The 18,465-nt window shown below is 43.2% G+C and overlaps 1 protein-coding gene across 2 annotated transcripts in view; it reads right to left on the reverse strand.

Moving 5' to 3' along the window:
- Positions 1–18,465, reverse strand: part of Mfsd6 (major facilitator superfamily domain containing 6) — a 59,605-nt gene extending 41,140 nt beyond the window's left edge. For both annotated transcript variants that reach the window (XM_005373301.2, XM_005373302.1), the window contains exons 1-2: positions 18,394–18,465; positions 512–2,126 (exon numbers count right to left, since the gene is read on the reverse strand). In XM_005373301.2, coding sequence (XP_005373358.1) covers positions 512–2,085 — 1,574 coding nt within the window. In that variant the 5' untranslated portion in view covers positions 2,086–2,126; positions 18,394–18,465. The remainder of the gene's footprint in view (positions 1–511; positions 2,127–18,393) is intronic.

Raw genomic sequence — 18,465 nt, forward strand, 5'->3', positions numbered from 1 at the left:
GCCACATCCCCAGACCCTGGCATCTGTATGTGCCATATAGTCAAGGTCTATCTTTGTCAGTAAGTAACTTGAGAATAAGTGAAGGCAGGAAAAACATGATCCATTCTATCCATGGAAACCCTCTGTCATAAATGCCTAAGGTAAGAAGACCCTTCAAGTCTATGGGGCGATACAGTTGACTACGCTGGTGCTCCTACAGCTGAAAACACTTCCCGTAAGGGTCTCTCAGCACATGGCCAGGTGGCCTACAGGTCGCTTCTGAGCAGTTTGAGAAAGGAGACGGCTAACACTGGTTTGTTCGCTTCCTTGTCTTAGACAATCCAGCTAGGCTCTCGCTTTCTTTCCTTTTGCCTCTACATTCAGGAGGAACAGCAACAGCCAACCCCATTCTCACCCCAACCCTACCCTCCACACAAATTCTAACACCCTTTATTACCCTAAAATTGTTGCAAACTATAATAACATAAAGCTCCACTGCTGAGGGGCACCAATAGTACATGCATTTTCTTACCTGATGTGGCCAATCAATTCAATAAGCTTGTGACTGAAAAAATACGCCGTCAGCTCCGACACGTGGCTCAGGACTGAGCAGACCCCAAACAGGGTTGTGGTTCCATTCAGATCTTCCAAATGCCAGTACAGGAAGGTGAACACGAAGCCATATCCAAAACCCATAAACCAAGCCACGAACAACACGGAGCCGTACTGCACACTGCACAACAGTTTGATTAAGTCCCAAAAGTTGAAGGTCTGTGAGTGGCTTGCGGCGGACGGCGTCTCCTCAGAGGACTCTGTGGAGGGGTTCCTTTCCACCGGAGGGATCTCCACCTCTTTTCCTTTGTTATCATCGTTCTTGAAGTGGTTGTAGCGAAACCGGAACTGTGTAGCCACGATCAAGGCCATGGTCATGAGAACGCCAAAGACGATAAAGACGATCTGGTAGTTCCGGTACTCTGGGGGCTTACACCCCTTTCCGTCGATAAGCACTTCTATGTGGGTGTAGTCGATGCCGATGCCCACAGACAGCATGGCCAGGCCCCAGCCCAGGGACCCCCACATGCGCTGCAGTCCATAGCGGTCTCTGTGTTTCCCCAGATACTGGAGCGTCACTGTGTCTACAATCGTGACAGAAGAGGCACTGAAAAATTCCCCTATTATGACAACAACCAAGATCACCAAGAATATAGCTTCCACTTCTTGCTGGTCATAAACAAGAGTGACGTGAGCAGCAGGTAATGGCTTGGTGGTGGTGGCAACTGCAGTGGTTGTCTCCCGGGTTACACTTCCTGTGGGGACAGGGGTCACTGTGCTTGTGTTCAAGACCAAGTCCGTAACATGGTCAGTCACTCCACCAGGCTGGGGCTGCAGGCTGGATTCAGTGGTCCTGGCTGAAGGCATGGCGAAGATATCTGTCTCTGAGGTATCAGGCCCCGTTTTTAAGGTCGGTGGCCAATCAGAAGTAGGCAGGTTCCTTTTCTCACGCATTCTTGGTGACGTGCTAAGGAACGAGGGAGCAGAGGAATTCGCTGGCAGGATGGTGGACAGGTGACTTGCATTGGTGGGGCGAGTAGTTGGGGCGATCTTTGGTACACATCTCAAGGTAGCAGGTTTGACAAATCCGATGCCCAGGTTGAATAAAACCCAACACAAAAGAGAAAAGAGGAGCACAATTTTGCCTTTTTTGAAGCGATCTGCAACTACCCCCCAAAAAGGGGCACTGCAGAATTCAATGAAGTACCGGATACCTACAAGAAGTCCGCTCTGGCTTGGTGACATTCCCAGCTGTTTGTAATACACAGGCAGAAGTGGGTAAAGAGAGCCATACGCAGAGTAAAAGAAAAAATAAAAAACTTTGGAAATTAGAAGATCATTGTTTATTTTCACACAATGCTTCTCTATCCAGTCTATTTCCTCCTCAGGAATAGCAGATGTTTCTGTGGAGGAGGGTGTCTCGTTTGAAGGTGGTTCCGGTTCCCTGGAAATACCATTGAAGGGATCAGCAAGCACGTATTTTCTCTTCTGTTCCTCTTCATCATCAGTCAAGATAGCAACTTTATCATCTGCCGCCATGGTTACCACCACCATCAGAAAGCTTAGGGCTGTTCTTCAAAATTTTGATCACTGATCTGTAAAGCAAAATTTAAAAGATGGCTTAGCAATGAAAATGACAGGACACAGAATTTCACCTTGCAGGAAGATAAGGAATTTCAAATCACAGCTAAAATAATAACCGGTGAGCAAAGTCTCATCACTGCTCACTGACAATTCTGGGTGTACAGGTAAAGAAAAATACCTTAAAATTAAATACTTCTTGTGGCCACCGATTTATTACATCTTTCAATGGCTTTATAGGTTTATAGTTCAAATTCATTCTCAACCTTTTCATAGGTTCCCAGAGAAAATGTAAAAATGATAGGAACTATATCTAAACCAAATATAAGGAGTTGAAAATAAACACTATTTATAACTTCTTGGTTTTACAAATCCACTGCATTATGAAGTAAACATTCTTTAGACATTAAAGGTAAGCAAAAACATTCAGCTTCTAAAGAAAAACAGAAAGAAGTACTTAGCTACCATGACAAACAGTGAGAAAAAGGGAATTGAGAGCACTTTTGCAACTGACGTTGGCTACCAGAGCCAAAGGACACCTCTGGTAAAGAAATAGCTGCCCATTACTTCCTTTATATATATGATGCCAGGTGTACTTTGATGGATTGCAGTTTAAGAAAACACTGGAAAAATAAAGAGATCACATTTATTGAGAGCTGGCATTATGGGTTGTATCTACATGTTCCTCCAAAGCCTCATGTGGTCATAGGTGGAGCTTTTTGGAGGTGGCTAAATCTAGGCTGTGCAAATGTGAATTAAGAGTGTGATACTGAGATTAAGAGTGGGTATGACTGGATTAGTCCACTAAGTGGTTTATCATAGTTTTGAGTGTGAGTAATGGGAACACAAACACTGGGTATGGGTAGCACCACCCAACAGGTTTGTAGCCTGAGTGGGGTAAAAGGACAAGGGAGGCCTGTTGCTGCTGCTTGCTGCCTTCTGCCTGCCCTGCTTTGCCATGAACTGTTTCTCTCTGTGATGCCCCTCTGCCATACCACCCTGCCTGGGAGCCAGTTGACGATGGACTGAACCCTCTACTAACTGAGATAAACCTTTCCTCCTTGGACTTGTAGGTGCTGGGTATTTTTTTCCTAGCAACAAGAAAAGTAAGTAAGAAAGCAAGGGATGTTGGTAAGTATAAAGTGCTTATCGATTATGTTTGAGATGCTGGCTCCAGCACCACAAATAAATAAGCATGGAAAATTCTGTCTCCTCATTTTTTAAAAAAAATCTGTTGAGCATTAACACTGTACCAGGTAACATTTAAAAGTCTTTACTTGTATTCACATTATCGCACAGTGCCTATCATTATGTTCATTCACACATGAGGAAAATGAGGCCTAGAGAATTTAACTAGTAAACAGTAGAGTCAGGATTTGAACCCTGTTATTATAGCTTCAGCACACATGCTCTAATACAGTGTATAAAACTGCCAAAGCCACATTTTAGATGATAAAATGCTAGTAACCCTTTTCAAGGGACAAGGAGCTTCATATGAAAGCTTAGTAATATATCAGTGGTATAAATTTACAGAAATTGTGTCACATTCCATCAGAGTCCCCCACTTGTTACATATAAGTGAGCAAAGAGTCAAAAGGTGACAACTGCATCAAAGTTTGTGCTGCGTAGTCCCAGGGCACATATTCTGCTGTTACGAGGTATATGTAGTGCGTACTTGTTAATTCCTTCTACCTTCACTACCTGAGAGAAATACCGACTTCACTCAGCACCCCTTGCCATGACCTTGCTTTTTCTTCTCCCAAAATGAATTAACATTCAGAAAATCTTCCAGAACTGCGCATGTTTTAATCTCTACAATGTCCCTAGGTGGGCATCAGAAACACAATTTAATGAGGCCTGTGTAACAAGTCAATTTATTTTTTATCCTCCAAAGCAGGATGCCATTTAGCTACTAGCTTTGAAAATATTTGTGTATTTTAGATTTTTTTAGGGTAAAAGAATTTGTAAATTGAGGTAACATTCATTTAACGTAACTTAAATGAATAATCAAATTGAAAATGGACAATTCCGTGGCATTTGGCATATTCCCAAGGTTCAATGGCCACCACTTCTATCTATCTGCTTTCCTTATCTTGAACTTCTTAATTGTGAAAGGAAAATTTCTTACTCCCACCCCCACAAAATTTGCAGGAAAAAAAAAGAAGTGTTTCTCGTGCTTAGCCATGCAAGGCTTTCTTCAATGCTCTCTAGTTTGTTCTCCATTGGTGCCTTCAGCTACCCAGCTCAGGAGCTCCGATTCTATTCCACCACCTGAAAAGAACAAGTTCCCCTTCGAACTTATTTCCTAACTTAGTTTAATTCTTGCACCAAACACTGAAAGAAATGTTTGTTGTGCTTACCATATGTATAGTTACAGGACTCTGCTGGGGGAACAGTGTCAATTAAACATGTGTAGCTTGGCTCCTTTCCTACACCCCACCAAAATGACAGCCCCCCTCCCCTCTAGTCATAATTCAAGCTAGGAAGCATTCAAGGGCACATCATAGCAACAAAATAAAGATATTTTGCACATGCAGTTTCTCAAACAATCTCTCCTTTCCCCCTTGCTCAGCCTGTGTTCTGCCATACCACGGGGATAATGAAGAGAGAGTAAGGCACAGAATGTAGGAAATAAGAGCTCTAACCAGGAGACAGGAAAGTAAATATGGGAATGATGAAGGTCAGCATCCCCAGGATGACAGCTGTACATCAGACCCAAAGGGCAACCAGTGCAGCAGGTCAGAGGGGAGGGCTCCTGGAGAGACCCTCTCAGCTAAGTCACACTGGGTAGAACACCAGCACATCCAAGGAGGCACCAAGAGAAAACTGAGACAATTGGTGAAGAGTTGGGGCATGAATTAGTGATAAGTACAGATAATGTTAAGTAAAAAGAAAATGCCAAGAAAACAAAATGTTGCATAGGGAAAGAAAAATAATCACAGCTTACTACATTTCCCCTATGATTACAACCTTACTAATGCAATTGAGAGCAAACTGAAATCACCGTACAACAACCCTGGAAGGTCAGCGCGATGAGAAGGCTGGGTAGGCAGAGGCAGAAAGGGAGTTAATCCTGTACCTTCCACAGTGGGCAGACAACAGACATTCAAAGGTCACGAAACAAGAAAAGCAAAACAATCGTGGGTAGGGAGAAAAAGAACAGTTACCTCTGGTAGGAGAAATAAGAAAGAGGACACAGAAGTCTCAAGATTTTTTTCAACAAGCCTTGAGAGCTGGTTCATTTCTTTAAAACTTTGTACATACACAGCTCTCTTTAAAAAAATAAAAATCCATGAACTGTACACTTCAAAAAGCTGCAGAAAGTATACTGAAGGTTTTCATCACAGAGACGTGATAAGTGTTTGGGGCAATAAGTATGTTTAATCTGATTTAAATATTGCACAGTGTACATGTGTATTGAAACATCACATTACCTCACTGATTTATACAATTTCTATGTTGTTGTGGATTAGTTAAAATAAATTTAATTTGAAAAAGAAAAAGAAAAAAGAAATGTACAATCATCAGAGCTTTGGCTTTGTGAAAGACAAGAATTTCAGGCAGACATTTCTACTCTTTGTGGCTAAAAATATTTTTCAGAATTATACAGAATGACAACTGACGGCATGAATTCTAATTGGAGCCTTGTGGAGGCCTTTACCTAATTAACCATCATAGATCAAGTGCTGAGACCTTCCCAAGTAGGTCAGAGAAGGACAGAAAGTCCTCTTGAAATAATTTCATGAACTGTCCAAGCGATGATGAACACCTGGTGCCCAAATGCTAATCGGAAGCCCCTGATTATCTTACAGGAGGATGTTGATTTAAATCCTGACGCCGATGTTTTACCAAACCACTCTTTCCTGTGCTGAGTTGAATCAATTATTCAAATGATTTTTGATTATCATAAGGTCCTACAAGGTTTCTCTTATGTAAATCCAGATGTTAGGTCCTCTCAACGTATCAACAAATGCAAAGCAGGTAAGGAAGCGACTTCCAATGTAACCTTCAGTTCTTTATACAAAAGTAACATTCAGTAACTTTTTTTATGAATGGCAAACCTAAAATTACGAACAAAACTTTTCAGTTCAAATTCAGGACAGTAAAGTTCAGATTCAGTACCTTCAGGTCATGTTTAGATTTTGAGGAAAAGGAATCAAACCATGCAGAAATCACAAACAGTAATGAAATACGTAACTACAGTCATCCGTGTCATCGCAGGATTAAGGACAAAAGACAAACCACACTTCTGTTTTAATAAAATTATGTTTCAAAGTAGTGAGCACATCATTGGCGGAATTATATACTGTAGAATACAACATGTTACAGGAACGGATAGAGGAAAAGAAAGGAGAAATAAAAAATATTTATATGCTGAGTGAGGTACTTAATGTTTACAAAGTGAGGGGACATCTTGTTGACAAAGAGTTTGGTATGGGCTGGATGTTTCGTCTCTGGTCTCCAAATTCAGAAGCTGAACCCCTAATCTCCAATGTGACAGTGCTGGAGACAGGCACTTGGGTTTAGCAGAGTCAGAGGGTGAGACAGAAAAATGTCTCCTCATGTGCGCTTGCTGAGGAAAAGCCATCTCAGGGCACAGTGGGCAGCTACAAGCCAGCATGGAAGCCCTCGCCAGGAACCAAGGTCATCGCATCTCGGTCTTAGACGGCCCAGTCTGCACAGTTCTGAGAAATACTCTACCTTGCTTCAGTCTGCCACCGCCCAACCTTGTATTAACATTCTGTTTTGTTACAGCTGCTCATGTAGATCAACACAAGGTCACCCATTGCCAACCCTTTCAGCTAATATCTTGTTTCAGACTTCAGAGTCTTAAAGCTTTCTTTTTTTAAAGAAAGTTTTAAAAAGAGTGAGAAGGCATTTCAAATCATACACAGCGATCTATGTGCTGGGAAATCTCTATTGCAGGCTTGTTGTTCATCCAATAGGAAGGGCTTTTGTTTATTTTTTGGAAAACCAGAAAAGTCTTCTCACCTACCACACTCTAGTGATAGCAATCAACACCACGACTGTGAAAATATAACACAGCCTTTTCAAACCTGGAAAGTCATCCGAGTGGTACCTACAGTGAGTCGTTCAAATAGCAGGTATTTCTGAATTATTGATGAGAGGCAATGAAATCACTCTTGTTCAAATTGATAGCTATCTTCATTAAGTATTTAAATTAAAATGACTCACACATACATTGTTACCCATAAATACCTAAGAGTATGGAAATGGGTTAAACTTTTGAAAGGAAGAAAACGCTCAGACCTGAACACATATTTGAAATAATCACTGCCAAGGGTCAGATTTCCAAACACGGTGATAACGTGTGCTGTGACACAGCAGTGACATAATTATCAGTGATGGAGAGGAAACAACCGGAGTAACAAAGGGACCGTTTCCTCGTGCCAGCGTCATTCTAACTCAGTGTTGCACCTTGCCGGCCCCGTTACTGACGGTCTCGATGCCTTTGCCCCGTGAGAGTGCAGGAGCAGGAGTAGACCGTTGCTGTTTCCCAGGAGCGCTGACAAAAAGTCACTGTAAACGGCCTCAAAGTCCTGGTAGTTACGCACTACACTCCTAAACACGCAGCATCTTCCAGAACACAGATTCCATCCAACCCATCATTTATTAAGACTCAGGTCTTCTTTAGCATCTACTGGCCACTTAGCCGATATTGTGAAAAAGGATACAGACTTGCTCTACAACAGCCACACAGGATACAAGGGCTTTAAACTGTACAAAAGTGAATGACTGTTTTGGACTCTTCCTCCTTCTCCCAGGGCAGTGGCGGGGCTGCTTTATGGCTGAGACAACTGAGAGAAGTAAAACTGGTCCCAGGCCTGTCAGTCCAGTTTTTAGCTGGAGCGCTCCAGGCACTCAACACCGCCCCCAGACTGCCTGGAGCTTTGGCCCACAGCGTTCCCGCGGGCATTGAACCTGATCCCGTCACCCAAGTCGTTCCTCTAGGACCTCTCCCAGACTCCTTGCAAACTATGCTAGGTGACAGTTTTCTCTGGGCCGAGGGATCCATCTTGATAATGCATTTGTATCTCCACAGGGCTTGCTGTGCTATCTGGTCACCATTGTTACTTATGACTGAGCAACACTTAAGTAACACTTGCCAGGGGTTTAGCAAGAGTTGACTACTGACTCCTCCCAACAGTCCTTGGGGGTGGGCACGATCACTGTCCTACTTTATAGCTGAGGAAGCACCAGTACAGAGAACATCAGCTGCAGGTCATGTCAGGAACGGTAAGAGCTGGATTCAAACCTTGACACTCATTGCTTCTTACTGTAGCATGCAGCTGTTAGACAGAGACGCCAACCACCTGGTCGTGTGCCTCAAAGACTAGCTTTACAGTAGGCAACACGAGCCTAGGACCCAAGGAGACGCTGAATAGGGAAGAGTTAAGTGTCCAGTTAGGCAAATAATGAAAGGGAAGCCACACAGCACTGCATAATGAATTATAAAGAAGAATGCTGCAAACAATGTGAATACTTCTGGGGTCCTAAGCAAGGAGGCCATACTACGCATAGCGGCTGGCAAGAGAATGAGGGGCTTCCATGGAACCCTGCAAGAGGGGAAGGCTCCACCTGAGGCAAAGCTGAACGGGGAAAGTGTTTGACACAGGCAATGAAAAGGACACAGAGCCTCTTTGCAGGATTTATACCAAGTGAGCCAGCCCTATGAGGGAAGCAAACAGCAGGAGGTAACACAGGGCCTTGAATATCAGGCTGAGGCTAGTGCAACATAAATGCAACGCTAGAGACCTAGACTGCAAGCAAAGTCTTTTTTATAACCCAACAGCTATAAATTTAGCACCAGCCATTAGAGGGGACAGGTGCTTGTTGACCCACCGTTCCCCTGGGGATGACCACGCAGTAGAGAAGACAGGGGCGGGCACAGACACCATTCGCTGTGTCAAATGTTAAAACAGGAGCAAGCACAGCGACACAGAAGTTCCTGGGCCAGACCTCAAGGGAGCCTTGAAGGACAGGAAGAGACGTGGACCCTGATCCAGACCTATGTAATTACTGTGGGCTTAGGACGAGTGGGAGAGAGACTGCGGAGATGAGCACCCCAGCACCAGGCCTGATGTGCTCTGAGCCCTGGAAAAGCTTTCCAGTCTCAGAGCGCTGGTCTGTTTATCTGCAAATGAAGAATGTCACGATGCTTTTCCAAGGTGGTAGCCGGAAGGGTGGAAAGGCGTAATGCACGCATGACTCTTCCTAGTACAGTGCTCGGTGTATACACTAAGGACCTGGAGATACTGTTTCTTTGGAGAGTAATGGGGAGCCAGGAAGAGACTGAAGCAGGAACACAGCACGGCCACATTTCTGTTTTATACAGATCATCCAGCAGAGCTGCAGCCTGGAAAGTAAGAGGGCAGGGTTTTGCTGCTGCGATCCTATGAAGGACGTGCTGCGTTTTGTTATAGTGATACTAGTTGTATCACTAATGGCAATAAAATCTCCTGTGATGGTTATCTGGTCAGAACAAAGGATACTTTGTGAATTATACCTAATACAACCTTTTATAATGTCTGGAAATAGAATAAACTTGTAATAGTCCTCACTACTTTCTCAATCTGGGCTATGATATGATCTACAGGTTTTATTATTGCTATCTTTTTTCAGATTTCTCCTGTCTACACCACAAGAGCATGAATGCCCTTGTGGAATATTTTGCATATTTCCCTTTACTTCTGTAATCTCTCCACCAATACTGATTATTTTTATAAGCACTTAATGACAATATATGTATGAGATTTTTATTAAGGTTTAACATGATCAGAGATTAATTTTAGAGGTAAAGCAGAGAGAAATCCCAGACGTTCTCTTGGCTTTGACAAATCAATGCCTCTTTGAGCTTCCTTTTTCTAAATGTAAAAAGGAGACACAAATACAAACTCAAGTCAACTAACTCACAGAGGGAGTTACGGCCAAAATGAAACACTGTATAAAAATGCATCTGTTAATTGAAAAGCATCGTCTGAACACTGGGTGGTGGTTGCAATTTTACTGCAGGATATGCTATGTATTTTGGAGTTATTCCGAAAGCATTCTTCCCAGGTGAGTGTTCTAGGATTCTCTGGCACCGCCCCTGGACAAGGCTAGCTTCTGAACCTTGTGCATCTGTGCTTATGTTCATTTCCCCAGCCCACAGCCTAACAGGAGGTGTGGGACACAGAGTCACTAGAGAACACACCTGTATTATGGCCTGGAATGATCAGTATCTCTCGGCCAGCAATAACTATGTATTTAAAACACATTCCTCTGTAGGCTGGCCACATTTATGATAACAGAGAGGAGCTGAAACCCTACCATTCCCCTTCCACCTGCTAAAGGAAGAAAAGGAAGGAACTATTTCTGTCGCTGAAGGGTGGGGAAGTCACTGTTAACCATAAAGGTGGCCTCATCATAAAAGGCCAAGTAGACTTTCACTTTTACTTTGTAGACAGAAACAATTAAACGTCAATTTAAAAAAATTTCAACTTAGGCCCTTTCAACTGTATCAATCATCATGAAAGCAGATTCCTACTTCTCTGTTTTAGGCTTTTAATTAAGTATTGTGCCAATAGAGCTTAGTTTATAATCTGAATTTGAAGCTGGCTCCAGAACCTCATTTCCTTCTACCTTTTAAATAAACTTCCTGCCTTAACACAAGCCCAGCATTAGGAACACACAACACTTCAGACTGCAGCATAAAAAAGTTACAAAATATATTTATATTTTGTGATTTTTCTCTAACCAAAAAAACTTCAATAAATTTTCAATACAGGAAGTAAAATTCATCGAATGTGCTGCTGATTGGGGGCATGTGTCGAGGAGGAAAACAAGGGAGTGAAGTGAGAGGACTGCAGAAGCCTCTGGGGTAGTACAAGCAGTGCATTCATCTCCCCCTACATCACGATCAGCAGCAGGTGGGGAAGGAAATGCTTGGCTTGGGATAACCAAGCAAGTGGAAGGGCTGGGTTTGCAACATACATTATACTTCGATGCTGAAGCTTAGAAACCAAGTCCCCATTGAAATAATATCACAAAGAGCAGGCGAACCAAGGTTACTGAACTAAGAACCTAAAGGAGAGAGTGTGTACTTTTGAAGGGGAATTCTCTCAATCTGGGATGCCAGCAATACAGCTCCTAAAGCATCCCACCCAGAGCTTGGGATCCTCCTCACTCTCTGCCAGCCAGGGATATAGCCTTGAAGGACAGGAAGAGCAGCCGGAAGAGATGTGGACCCTGATCCAGACCTGTGCAAACACTGTGGGCTTAGGAGGAGTAGGAGAGAGACTGCAGAGGTGGGCACCCCAGCACCAGGCCTGAGGAGGAAGTGGACTGGAAAAGAACAAGCTGTGTGACGGCTGTGGACCAACACCCCGTGATGCGCAGGGGAAAGGCCAGAACCTCACACCTTCAGGGCCACAGCGAAGCGGAGAGCCAGGCAGTGTACGCCGACCCCAGGACAGCTGTCTCCAGGATCCAATCATTTATTATGTCAAAGAATATAAATCTGTTTCTACGCCAATGAACATAGAAAATGCTAGATTTCTTGTCTATTCATACTATAAAATGAAGGACTTCTTAAAGTTTGGTACTGACAGTATTGATTTAAGGTTTTACAAAAAGATTTTCCTCAAGAAATTCATTGGCAGTTTGTTATATTTGAGAAGCAGTTTCAACAGAATGTGTGTCTGTTTTTTAAAAAGACAAATTATAATTTAATTTGAATGTTTGGGGGTTTGCTTTTAAACCTAGTTGATCAAATTCCACTTTCATACACATACATAAAATTTTCCCCAAATCTTTTCCAAAATAGGACTTGGATAAACATAATTAGTATAGGACTTTGGGTTCAAAAACACAAAATACTAAGCATACAGAAAAATATGAACTACAACAGGAAATTAAAGCCATCCACAGGTATCAGTAATATATCATTAAGTTATAGCCCTGTCTCATGTTATATTAATACTATATTTATAACAGGCCCTTAATAAACATTTATTCAGTAACAGACCTGTATTACACTTGGTTTTTCTAATACTATTAGAAACTGAGGAAATCAAGAAAATTAAAGAAAGCACAGTCTATCCAAAGGACAACATTTTAAGCATAAGTTTATACGGGCTTTCTTCTCAGACACATCACCTGTGACTTTAGAAATTTAAGCCAGAATACTGATCCCAAAGTTTAACATACATTGTCCTATAGACATGCAGTTACCATCAGTGAGTTTTACGTACCTCCCATAAAGGCACAAAGGGAAATGGAGTATATGCGTAGCATATTCCACTCTAAATAATCTAAAAATTGTTTAATTTTGTTTCTTATGCTGTTTTGGTTCTGTTAAATTGAAAGTTATGATGTGCTATCAATTCTAATGCTACAATTACTTCAGAAAAAGGTTTACTCCCTAGCTTATTAAAGAAAAAGATACTTTAACATAAATAACATCCTAATACTGTTTTTTGTTTGTGTACTGAGGTGCTGAGGCTTGAACCCAGAGCCTTCATACTGTTACATCCACAAACATTAAAAAAATCCTTTTTGAGACAGGACCTGGCTAAGTCACCAATATTCCCAAGCTGGGCTGAAACTTGTGATCCTCCTGCATCAGCCTCCCAGAGTGCTGGGATTATAGGCATGTACTACCATGCCTGGATATTGATACTTTCTTACCTGAAAATATTCAATGCAGGTGAGGATAAGGAATGATAGGGTCTCACATAAACTGAGAATACAAATATAAACTTTCTAGAAAGAAAAGATTTAAGTTTGGAGGTATTTACTGAAATAGTTTTCATAATACTTCAAACTGAAAGAAAGTAATAAGCAACCAAATACAGGACAGTTAAATAAATCATGGTATATTCATATAAGAGAAAAATTAGAATCCTCTATGTGATAGGAAAACAATTACATGGGGACATGTATCACATTAAATGAAAAAAGCAGTACATAAACTTCTGCGCATAGGAAATTTATATCTTCTAAATCTCCAAATCACATATGAAATATATTTTATAGAAAGACTTACAGAAAATAATACCAAAATGTTACTAGCAATTATCTCCATGTGGTAAAATTAGGACTTACTTGTTTTTTATACTGGGCTGGGTTTTTTTTTTTTTTTTCCATTAGCAATTACCACTTTTAAGAAGCACTATTTCAGGTACAAGACACTGACCCTTGATCCTCGAGCTCCTAGAACATCACAGGGAGTTGCTAAAGTGAAGTCTGATTATCCTCCAATACCTTGTGCTTCCCGGTAGACACCACTGAGAAGGCCCACTGCAGAGGCTTTGAACTTGCCAGGGGATACCACACGCCACAGAACAGAAAATCAAAATGTATGTCAAATTTGCCTTTTGCAAATAAAACAACAAGCCGGGCATGGCGGTGTATGCCTGTGATCCCAGCACTCAGGAGGCTGAGGCAGGAGGATCATTGTGAGTTTGAGACCAGCCTGGGCTACAAAGTGAGCTCAAGGCCAGCCCGAACTGCATCATAAGACCCTGTCTCAAAAAGACAAACAATAAAATGAAATAAAGTAAAATAAAAATAAACATAAAAAATAAACCAACAAAATTTTGTATTTAAACTCCCTTATAAAGGTGAGTTGGGGGCACCTTTATCCATTAAACATGACTGCAGACATCACTTGGGAACAGCAGTAAGAAGGTAATTGCTGAAGAAGCTCTACTCTTCCCCATCACATCAGGTCCATGGAGCAAAGGGCATTTCTTAGGAGTCACAGGTGATGTGCAAGCCACTTCTGCTGGCTTGGCTTTGTGTTCTCTGCGAGGGGCCTTTGCTCTGCGTGAGAGAAACCTGGTTTGCCGTGGGTCCAAGTTTGCCTTGGTCCTGCCTTAACCTGTGCGGTCAGAACAGTTAGGAGAGAACTCCCGACAGGGGACACAGGACCCGCCCCTGCCTCTGTTCCTGGCCTCTGCTGGCCCAGTCCCCTCGCTGCGCCGCAGGGCCAAGGGGCTCAGAGTGCACTGTCACCGGCTCTCCTGGGGCACCTGGCCTGGGTGAAGTTCTCCGCGCCGCCCCACACAGGCGGCTGACTACCCGCCCCGACTCGTTACGCACTTTCCCTTGGCACGGCTGGCCCTCAAATCAGGCATGCACAGGCGGCTCCAGTTCCTCTTTCTAGTTCTCCTTTCCATCCTCCGCAAAGCCACACAGGAGCTCCCTGCAGCCACAGCTGACTCACGATTCCCCCTCTCCCCGTCTCTCCCAGTTCCCTCCCAGTCGCAGATTAAAAGGCTTCTCAACATTTCTTCAGAGTCACCCTGAGTTGGACTTTCCTGTTTTCCACTTGCAGAAGGTTTCCTGAATTAGGCCCCCAAACAGTCTCCAGAGCACAAGTGAAGAAGGTATCCACGGCCTGCTTCATTCAGTCCCTAACACGGCTCTTCTCATAGCTGTTTCTTCCACCTTTACTTCATTCCCTCGCCTCACTCCCACATCCCAGAATTCGGCAGGCCTGCAAGGCCTTAAGGAACACAGAGCCCCTGTTCACATTTCCCACTCTCAGCATGCCTTCAGCACAGCCATCAGCACATCCCTGGCTCAGCTGAACTCACACAGTCCGAGGAAGATGGCGGCCACTTTGAACACACAAGTGGCTGGGGGCCTTACCTTTGGTTGGTGCTGAGGTAGGGGTGTGTATGTATGTGTGCTTTTTAAAGGCAAAATGCTGAGGCTGGGTATATAGCTCAGTGGGGCTGGGGATATAACTCAGTGGGGCTGCGGATATAGCTCAGCGGCATAAGCGCCTACCTGGCAAGTGGAAGGTCATGAGTTCGATCCGCGGTACCTCAAAAAATAAATAAATAAATAAAATTTTAAAATAAAGGCAAAATGTAGCAGCCAGGGTGGTAATATACAGCAGACATGTACTAATATGTGTCTTTTTTTTTTTTTTGGTTTTTCTCTGGTTCCGGGAACCGAACTCACGACCTTGTGCTTGCCAGGCAGGCGCTTTGCCGCTGCGCTAAATCCCCAGCCCCCTACTAATATGTGTCTTAAGGCAAGGCAGGTGATCTAAACACAAGATTTAGTTGTGCCACAGTTTTAAAAAATTGTTTTGGTTTTTTATTTCAGCTTCTGCACCAATAAGTCAAACAGCTCTTGTCTTAACAAATGACTGGTAGTTTTCAAAAGTTGCCCAGACAATAAACCTGAAACAATGTCATTTTACAAAACAGTAAATAAGTATCTTCTAAATAGAGAGAACCAAAAAACGGCTACAAGGTGAAGGATACTGAATCTAGCTATGTGGCTATCATTCAGAGTAGCCTATTATTCAAGATTTAGGAAAAATCAAGGCTGGTGCAAGCCCCTTTTATCCTCCAATGCCAGTATAGGAAATGCCTACAGAGAGCTTATGTGGGAGCTAGGCGTTTCCACTGCCTCACAGAGAATTCACATCACATGTGTGTTTAGTTTTCCCAGGAAGCCAAAATGCTACCCACTGGGAAATGCTGTAGTAGTTTCACTTAGAGGAAAAAAGTTTCACCCAAACTGGCTTTTTAGTAGGGTAAGATTTTGCACTTGATTTAAAAGAGTGTCCTAAATCAACACTTTGAGGTTTCCTTCTGCCTAAAACATAGTTAAAACCTTAAACGAAATGTTGAACAACACCTAAAACTGTCAGTCTCTCTCCGCAAAACATTCTTACAGTGATGTTTTTCTTGGGATTACTATGATAAAACTATAATGAACTAAATTTATTTAGATTTCCTTCCAGTATAATACACAAGAAGAATGTTTCTTGATTCAGGTCTGAATGTATTTGATTCTGGATTTCTAAATCTGAGAAGGGATGTGTATCAATTTTAAGATTCTTAGCATTAATTTTCATTAATTTTACATAGAACTGGGCAGGACTGTAGGATTATATTTACTCAACATCTATGCATCAGACTAGACTAATGTGATGATAACCTGTTGCTCCTGATTATATTATTAAGTATAATTATACCTCAAGTCACACAGTTTCATGAGAAACTGCAGCCATAACTTCATGAGTGACAGACCAGGCAAACTGATTTCTCCTGCTCTACCTTTTACAGATTGCTCTGTAGAGAATAATGATGCTTCCAATGCCTACTGCCACCAGCAAGATGGGGAGGACAGGAATTCTTCCTCGGTGGGTACCAAGGCCTTCTCACTGAGGAGGAGAACTGAGTATGCTACAGCTCCTGTCAGAAAGGGTAAAAATCATCTAAGGGTAAAAATCATCAGTCATCTAAGCTCCCTCCTCTGCTCAACACCTATGACACCACCAGAGCCCCGCGCTCTCTTTGATCACCTGAGTCTCATTTCTCTCCTTTACCAACACGATGAGTTCAGGCACATACAAATTTCTCTTATTTGGGAGATTTAGACAGTGAACTAATTCTATTCTTTTGCTTCTCTTTTTAGCTTATATCATAGAAAAACATATGCTTGTCCCAAGGATCTTTGAAAAGCTCAAACCTAATTTGTAAGGTAAGAAGCAAAAACTCTAACCTACCCCTACCACTTCCTTAAGGTGGTCATGTCCAACAGTTGGTACCTGTATACAAATTGAAGAAAAACTATACGAATGTATAAAAAGTATATAAATATATATAAAATATATAAAAGTATATAAGTATATAAATACATATAAAAAGTATATAAAATTATATAAATATTTCTTGATATTTTTCCCAAGCCAATGTACCAAAGCAGCTGGCAGACTCACACTGCATTTTTCCCACAATGAGAATGCTAAATCAAGATTTATCAAACAGCAAAAGATGCAAAACCAAAAGGCTAACATACACTAATATACATTCATTACAAATATATGTTATTCTCCCTGGGTAAATGTTCTCATATATACGTGTGCTGAGATGCAGTCAATCTTCAAAGACAAGAAACAAAGTATCTGGTAGGCGGCAGCCCTTAACGAGTCCTGAGCAGGGAGGGACACTGTCTGGATATTTCTTTTCTGTGCTTAGGAGCTAAACGCACAGGGAGGGTCAAATCTAACTCCACCTCTAACTGGTTATGTTATTAGTGTAAATTGCTTAATCCTCCCGTGTTTGCTCTTCATCGTGAGCACAATTAGGTGAAAGACACCTTCAGAGGTTTTAAAATGCACTCTTTTGGATGGTGTTTTAAGCCTAGTAAGTGCTCTCAGGGTGCCCTAGGACTGCTAATATCCAGTAATTATAAATCATAGAACTGGCGAACAGTACCCTCACTACCAAATACCTTGTTGCTTTGTCTGTTTTTCAGACTGTTACGTTTTTATATTTATCTTATTTGTGCTGACATAAAGAACGCCTTAGAAATAAGTCTCTGTAAACATGCATGCTAGCTTTCGCGCATATTGAAATACGACCCTTTCCTCTCCCCGGAGACCAGGGCCCGAGCTCATTAACAACCTACCGACGCGTCCCTAATCAATGCCAAGTCATACTTACAACCCCAGACAAACGCTCTCCACCCTACTGAAGCAGTCTACGCCACGAAACAGCTGAAATCATCCCCGTCTGCTAGTGTCCGGCTGCAGCTGTAAGCCCCAAAAGCTGACTTCCTCAATAGCAGGATTCTCTTTTCTTTTACTTAATAAGGCCGAGCAATGATGTCCACACCTTTAGCTGCTCAGGGCCCACACCACAGACCCACTAAATCCTCACCCCTTTCTTGCACGGGGCTGGTCCGTCCACTGCGTGTCCGCCCGCCCTACGTCCACCTCCGCTGGGGGGTTAGGCTGACACCTGTCGCGGGCTTTTAGACAGGCTAAGACGAACCTGGGCGGCTGTCCCATTCAATCACCTTTTGCACACCTGAGGAAATGGGCCCGGGACACGTGACACGCCCGGGGCGCGCAGCTAGACACCAGCTCGGTTTTTCAAGGTTCTTCCTTATCACTCCTAGGCCAGGTATGATCTATCCCAGTACTTCTGTGAGGTGCTTACTAAACATTTTTGGATGAGAGGAAAACTTGCGGTTCTGACTGTAGGACACAGGGCGCCCCAAGTGCAGGCCGCCCGTCGGGAGGACGAGTCCACCTGTGTACATGGGCAGCGGCGCCGCTGCACCCGGATGCTTCCCTGCGCCAGGCTCCCAGGGAAAGACGGGAGGAAGCACCGGACGCAGCCGCGCTGGCAGCCGGGTACCGGGGCCGGGGCCGGGCCCTGGCGGGGGCGCAGCAGCAGCCAGAGCGGCTTCTCCGGGGATGGAGGCGCCGCGGGAGGACGAGGTTTTAACCCCGGGATTGTTCACCTGGGCCGGCAGCCGCTGTCCACGTCCCCTCCTCCTCCGCGCCGCACCGGCGGCCTCGCCCTCGTCCCGGCC

Source organism: Chinchilla lanigera, unplaced genomic scaffold (assembly GCF_000276665.1).
Source record: "Chinchilla lanigera isolate Chin_1 unplaced genomic scaffold, ChiLan1.0 scaffold00002, whole genome shotgun sequence".
Classification (NCBI taxonomy): domain Eukaryota; kingdom Metazoa; phylum Chordata; class Mammalia; order Rodentia; family Chinchillidae; genus Chinchilla; species Chinchilla lanigera.